Source organism: Coccinella septempunctata, chromosome 3, assembly GCF_907165205.1.
Source record: "Coccinella septempunctata chromosome 3, icCocSept1.1, whole genome shotgun sequence".
NCBI lineage: Eukaryota > Metazoa > Arthropoda > Insecta > Coleoptera > Coccinellidae > Coccinella > Coccinella septempunctata.
The window spans coordinates 30322745-30329997 of NC_058191.1; the positions used below are offsets into that span (position 1 = coordinate 30322745).

At 33.7% G+C, this 7253-nt stretch overlaps 1 protein-coding gene across 1 annotated transcript; it reads right to left on the reverse strand.

Moving 5' to 3' along the window:
* Positions 1–656: 656 nt before the first annotated feature.
* On the reverse strand, positions 657–2204 carry LOC123310394. The gene has a single exon (XM_044893864.1). It carries the CDS (start codon positions 2202–2204, stop codon positions 657–659), a length of 1548 nt encoding a protein of 515 aa, XP_044749799.1.
* Between the last annotated feature and the right edge of the window lie 5049 nt (positions 2205–7253).

Here is a 7253-nt window from a genome sequence, read left to right on the forward strand (position 1 = left end):
ATCGGATTGAATATCGTCAATTTTATTAAAATAATTGTATAAGTATCTCGAATTAAATTTCATTCAATCTTCAAGTGGTTCATGTGTTGTTAATACGACATGGGTAAACAGAATCGTCTCACGGTACGTTCCACAAATCGCAATGAGTGACATGGAGATGACATTCAACTCTCCCATAAAACATTATATATGTTCGTTAAAATATCACATCTCGGGTAAAAAACAATAAGGTAAAAACAACAATGGTAATATACAACTTAACAACTAAATCAAAACATTTTGTTCTTGGTGGATGCACCTTAGACACATTCAAATGACTTTCACCATAAAATACCAAAATGAACAAACAACACAAACATCGAGGCTCCGAAAGCTCTCAGTTGTATCCATAATTAAGAATCACCATTTTGAGTCACTGAACCCCAGCATTGCCCAATATAAGACTATCATACACCAAACTGAGATGTTGGACGTCTTCCCTATAGTTTACTGTGTTGTTGGACCTTATGTGCACCATTTCACTAATTAGCCGTCTACCGTAGATAGGTTCGTAATCCAGAACTGTGACCTCCGAGAAGTTGAATTTATGTCCTTCAGCATGGACGTGTGCAGCGAGAGCCGTTCCCTGTGTTATGTGAGATTTTTCTGCATCATTTTTATGTTGTCTTATCCTCTCCTGTAGTAGTTGTTTTGTCTGGCCTATGTAGCATTTTTGTGCAGTTATTGCATTCTATTTTATAAACAATTTCTGATTGCTGTAAAATTGGTGTTCTTTCTTTTAGTTTTGTGTAAAATTTCATCTTATTATTGAGAACATTATAGAATGCTGCAGCACTATTGTATTCGCGGAAAATTCTTTCAATCTTATATGACAATGTAGGATAAAATACTAGTTTGAAATATTTTTTAGTTGTTATATGTTGTGATGTTAATGTGCTCTGTGATGTGCTCACCGTCTCTACGTCCGTGTCGATGTTCGATCTGATAGTACGTTTCGCTCTATTGTAGATGTTTATACAGGTTTTTATGTAGTATGTTGGATAGTTGTTCTGTTTCAGGATTTCAGTCACTTTATTCAAGTTATTTATTCTATATTCCTCATCGCTCAGAGAAATCGCTCTATTTATCAAATTTCCTGCTATATTCCTCTTTTGTGAGAAGCTGTGATTGGAATGGAAATTTATGCACCTACCCGTGTTGATCGGCTTCGTGTACCAATTTGTTTTCAATCTATTTTTCTCTCTGATGATTAATATGTCCAAAAATGGAATACTCCGGTTCTTTTCTCTTTCTAGGGTAAACCTTATTTTCTGGTGGAATGAGTTAAAAACGTTCAGAGTCTCTTCAATTTTTTCTTTAGGTATCAATAGTAATGTATCATCAACATAGAGTTTTATTAGAGGGATATGGAAATTCAACTTTGATATCACATACGTAAACAAAGCGAGCATAACTAATTTCGCAAATGTTGAGCTCGCCGGGGAACCCATTGCTGTACCCTCTATTTGATCATAGAAAACACCCTCAAAAACAAAGTACCCTCCTTCAAAACATAAATCTACAAGATGAACAAATTCTTTCCTTCTCAAATTCGTGAAGTTTTTAATATAGTGCCATTGATCTTTGATTGTTTTGATGACCAATTCTTTCGGAATGTTTGTAAACAAAGAAATTACATCTAGTGACACTAATTCATAACCATCCGGTACTACTGTTGATTTCAGTTCTTCAACCAACATGAATGAGTTTTTAACATCGAACACAGAGGTTGATAGAACATCACTGAGTATTTCGTGTAGGAATTTTGCAATTTTGTAGCTGGGAGATTTTATGCTACTAACTACAGGTCTTAATTTTACTTCTCTTTTATGGGTTTTCCTAAGGAAGTATATTTTCGGTGCTACATTATTATACGATATTAGCATCTTGTACTGTGATTCTGTTATGATCGAGTCTTTCTTAAGTAGTTTTAAGTAATTATTAATTTTGTTCTGGATTCTTTTGGTTGGGTCAGATGGTAATGCCCTGTATGTTGCTCCATCATTCAGCATTTTTTTAGCCTCTGTAACATATTCGTCTTTATACATTATTACCGTGGTGTTACCTTTATCTGAGTTTCCTATGATTATTTCCGGGTGTTCCTTGATGAATCTTCCAGTTCGTATAAAGTGTTGTTTGAATGGGTCTTTGGGTTGTCGGTTCATTCTCACAAAGTTGTTGATTATTCCAACGCATCTTCCTCTGACCTGGTTTCTCTCATCCTCATCTTGAAACGTTGTTTGTGTGAAATTTTCTATATCTTTGATTAGTTGAAGTTTTGGAATGTGATCAGGTATAATCCCATGTGAGTGGTAGATCGTCTCTAGGTCGTTTTTATCTGTTTCTAGTTTTATTTTGACATTCCAGCCTTGAGAAAGAATCACAACCGATTCGAAACGTTGGCGATGTACTAAAAGGATAACGAATAAAAATTTGTCCAAATTCCTGCGAAAATTATTTTAATGTTTATAATATGGACGTAACCAATAATCGAAAATTGTTCTGAATATTTGGGTACTACGGTTTACGTTACTTCAAATGGACACACTATTTATTATAACTTTTTCGCTTCTCTTTACTCATCTGAGTATTTTTGTCAAGCGCCGCCCTATCCCTATTTCTAATAATTTTGGAGATATTAACGGTTTTCACAAAAAATTGCCAATAATATGGATTCACTGATATAGGCATACTAAAGGCATTTCATATTTTAGGAAGCTGAAAGTTTAAAATAGATCACTGAGATCTGGAGGATGAGGTTCGTTCAGAAAAAAACCTGGTTTGTGATATACAGGGTTTTCCAAAAATTCTTCGTCTTGTCACTCGATACAAAAACGGCAAAAAATTAATTTATTCATTCACCTTAGTTTTTATCTGATTTTTTCAGAGAAAATCAGAATAGGCACCTAACGATGTAAAGTTAGATGCGTTGTATCCGAAAACCTCATCGTTTCAAAAAAAACAAAGTCAAATTTGTGTGGAAGTGAGATAGGGTGGTCCAGATCTATATCTCGGAAAGGAAGCATTTCTCGACATATGTTTGTATGACGAACTAAGGATTAATTTTGACATAGAAAACGTAGTTAAAATTTCTTGGTTAAGATCTGAACCACCCTGTATCCAATTATCGTAGTCATTCTTGAAGCATTGACAAGTTTATTATCGCGTGCATACTTTTTTTGGTAGGACAGACGATAACATGAAAAGCACTTTGTAGATATGGTTGAAAAACTGATCGTTTCTTCTCCTGACTTAAACTAATATACCTACCTATTCCTAGAAATTATTTCTTTTGAATTTATTAATTCTGAGTTTTCTTTTTTCCATGTCATTGCTTCATTGTTCAATGGGAAATAGTACTGTTATTGAGTCACTGAAATTATTGGTCCTTTTATATTGTTGTTATATGTTATGTGTTATGTTGTTGTTTTGTTTTGTTTGTTGTTTTTTAATAAAAACTGAAAAAACAATAAAAATGATACCACCTTATATCGGTGGACTTTATTATCCTGCCTTGATTTAAGATTTCCTCACAAAATGACATAAATGATCCCCAGTATTTTCGACATATAATATAATCCTTCTAAATGTTCGCAGCACACAGTTAAATGTCCCGGAGGGTGTCGAAGTTAACCAAACTATTTGTTGATGCAATAATTCATTTGAGGCTTGTATTACATTCATTACATGGTGTGAACGATGCCAGCAAGTCCCCACTTCGACAATCGTTGATCCCACACATACGGAGGTCGGCTTATTGTTTGCCAAGATCTAATAAGGGTGCCCCGAAATACCGCTCTACACGCGTCTTTATTAGCACAACGTCGCGTCGCGACGGCCGACCACGTCGGGAAGGGCGTTTAATGGCAGTGAGAAAAACATTGGCAGCAGATTGGTCTTTGACAACCGCAAACATGACTTTTTGAGTGACCCTACTGTATGCTGACAGAGGTGTCTCATCACTATGCATAGGTTGATGTGTGTTTCCGTATAAAGTCTACAGAAAATATGAGGCGTTTAGTATGTTCTAAACGTGAGAAACATAGGGGCCAGAGATATTTCCAATATGACATAAACTTTTTATTTTCCAATCCTTCAAATCAATATGCAACAGTTCTATCCACTATTAATGAATAATTAAAATGCTATCACGCATGTTGATTTATTTGATTCTCTCGATACTTCTACAAAAAAAAATATTCATAGTTTTGTCAGCATTCGTAACATTAACAAGTATATTGACGTGGACATGACGAATTTACCAAATATGTCAATTTATAAAAAAATAATAATCATAAGAACATAAATATAAAATTTCTTGAATTGAAAAATAAAACCTAAAACATTTAAAACACTAAAACCAGTTTGATAAGATAAGATAAGATAAGATATTTCTTTATTTCAGATAAATTCGAATTACATGAAGAGTTACAATAAATCCAAAATTAAATGAAATGACGTCACAAAAATTTTTAGTTCACTCAGTAGCTTCAAAATAGTCCCTGAGGTTGTATGGTTCCAATGCAATCAGTAGATTTTTAACTTTATTCCTGAACGATTTATAGTTATTTATGCGTTTTATATCATTTGGTAACTTATTGAAGGCTCTGATGCTCATACAAGCATCGCTCTTCTCAGTTAATGTTAATCTATGGGTTGGAAACATTATATTTAAATTTCTTGTGTTGTAACTATTTATATTCTCAGATATGAAACTACTCCTATTTTTATGTAAGAACATAAGGCATTCAAACAAATACAGGCCATAAACAGTGAAAATTCCTCTAAATCTAAAAGTTCCTCTACATGATTCCCTAAATTTCATTTTGTAAATTATTCGAATTGCTCTCTTCTGAATTAGGAATATTTTCTCTAAGTTTTCATTTGTTCCCCAGAAAATTATTCCATATTTGTAGGTGGATTCAAAGTTTCCAAAATATACTGTTCTTAAGGTTTTCTCATTCATATATTGGGTTATTGATCTTAGTGCAAAGCATGTTTTACTCAACTTCACTGAAATGATTGTTGTGTGTTGACGCCAATTGAGGAATTGATCAATGTAGACTCCCAGAAATCTGACGTAGTTCGATAGTTGGTAGTTGCAGTTGGATAAGGTTACTGAATCTGATTTTTCCTTGTTTGACCTACTTGTGTCAAAAAGAATTGAATTAATACTTGTTACAATTGTCAACAAAATAAAATGCTTTTTTGTTAGTTGTTTTATTTTCATCAATATTATAGGTAGGTAGGTATATTAATATTCTCTTCCGAAAATATCAACAACACAATCAAGAAAAAGTGCACCTTAATTTTTTTTCAAAAAATCAAACAATAAATAGTTAAAATTCTATATAGGTGTATAATTTTAACAATTTCTTAACTGTTTCTCATTTTGATTCACCTAAAAATCCTGAAAGAGAGTTCATATATTTCGGGGAGCAACTCTACATGTCACAATATGGAGAAAACTTTATATCCACTCACGTTCTAAAATGCATAACAGGGTGCGTCTTTGACTCGTACAACTTTTTTGACAGTAGATTCTTAAGATCAAAAGAAACACTTTTTTCTCATACCATTTTTTCCGATTCGGCCCTGATAAAATGATAAAGTCATTTTAAGTTTTCATAATGAGCTGTGCCACCCCTGGAAAAACAAAATTACTCTTAAATAACGAACTAAATCTGTGACTCTACACATCTGTGAGTCTCGAAAACGGCTCATTACCTATTCAAGAAAATATGAGGAATACATTTATTTTACAAAACGTTCAAATATTCATAAGATAGCGTCCAACTTAGTTTCAAGTGTTGGGTTCTTTCAATTTTTGGTGTTTCTATGGTTCCTAATAGTCATAATGATAATACTGGAAGACATGGGTGATATCTTGTGTTCCTAAAAGATTCATCAAATGAATGACAAAATATATTCCGAAATTCATTTCATTCCATAAGACCGTTAATGATAAAACTAAAAATAACATTTTTTATGGTGTTCCAACAGCCTGTATCTTTTAAACCGAGCCGATTCGGGAAAAACGGTAAAAAAAGTCTTTCTTTTGACCTCAAGAATAATCTACTGTTAAAATATTTGTACGAGTCAAAGACTCACCCTGTATATAATGTATGTAAAATAATAATTCGCATGCACACACATTTCCTAAATAATTGATCTGAGGGTAATTCTTTCAAGCTCATGAAAGCCAAATTCATCATCCTATGCTTAAAGATTTCATCCACATTTAATATGTTCGTCAAACTTAGATCATACCCTTCGCGAACTAATATCCATGCAAATTCAAGGAAATTGAGCATGAATGAGGTTTAGGAGATTAGATAGTTGGAGTAAAGCTGTCTTTATTAAACTTCGACTTCCTCTACCCCAATAAACGACGGTGTATTGTTTCATTTAACGCTGGGGCGAGTTTAGTTAGCAAATTTGAGGCTATTTGAATTGCACCCTCGTTTACTTTACGATGAAATCACTCATGACCTGATTCACAGGGGGTTGCGGATAGAGATTCCAACTGAAGATGCAGAGTTTATGACGAATCGTCATACTGCCTTGGAGTTCTTGGCTCAATGATGATGAAATTTTAACGAAAAGTGGCATTTGATTGGGTTAATCAAAGCGAAATGACTTTGTGTCGTGATCTTGATTGTAGAAATATCTGGTTTATTGTTATACTTGTTACCGACAAAAAACCCGGAAATTCGAAGAAACTTGACACAATGCTAGTGACACTAATCCATATATTATTAAGATTTCTTGCAAATATTACTCGTCAAACGGAAAAAATTTTTTCATTGAAGAACAAATTCATGTTATTCACTTTCCGAAGTGAAATGATTTTTTCAATGAATTCTCACATAAAAAAGTTACTCGAAAAGTCTCGCCGTTGGCTGCAATTCCAAACCTGCTGAAATGGGTAAGCGGGGTCTTACCCCCCTTACGGCCAATACGAATACGTATAGCGAGAAAGTCCAGTGGTATGAACTCTTCTTAATTTCAGTTGAAATGGAGTGTCTCTGTGTTGTGTAGTTTCTTTACCTTCCTTACTTCACTTCATAGATAAAGCAGATGTCAATGTTAGAAACAGTTTGTTTGAATTTTAATCTGAGTTTGAGTAAAGCGAAGTTATCAACGTTTGGTGAAATTGGCCTGTGAAGGCTGAGTAATCAAGTTGATATTATAATTTCTTTCGAGTCTAGTCG

Bases quoted from the DNA above. Each gene is read 5' to 3' on its own strand.
- LOC123310394 (XM_044893864.1), bottom strand. From the start codon at position 2,204: ATGAACCGACAACCCAAAGACCCATTCAAACAACACTTTATACGAACT.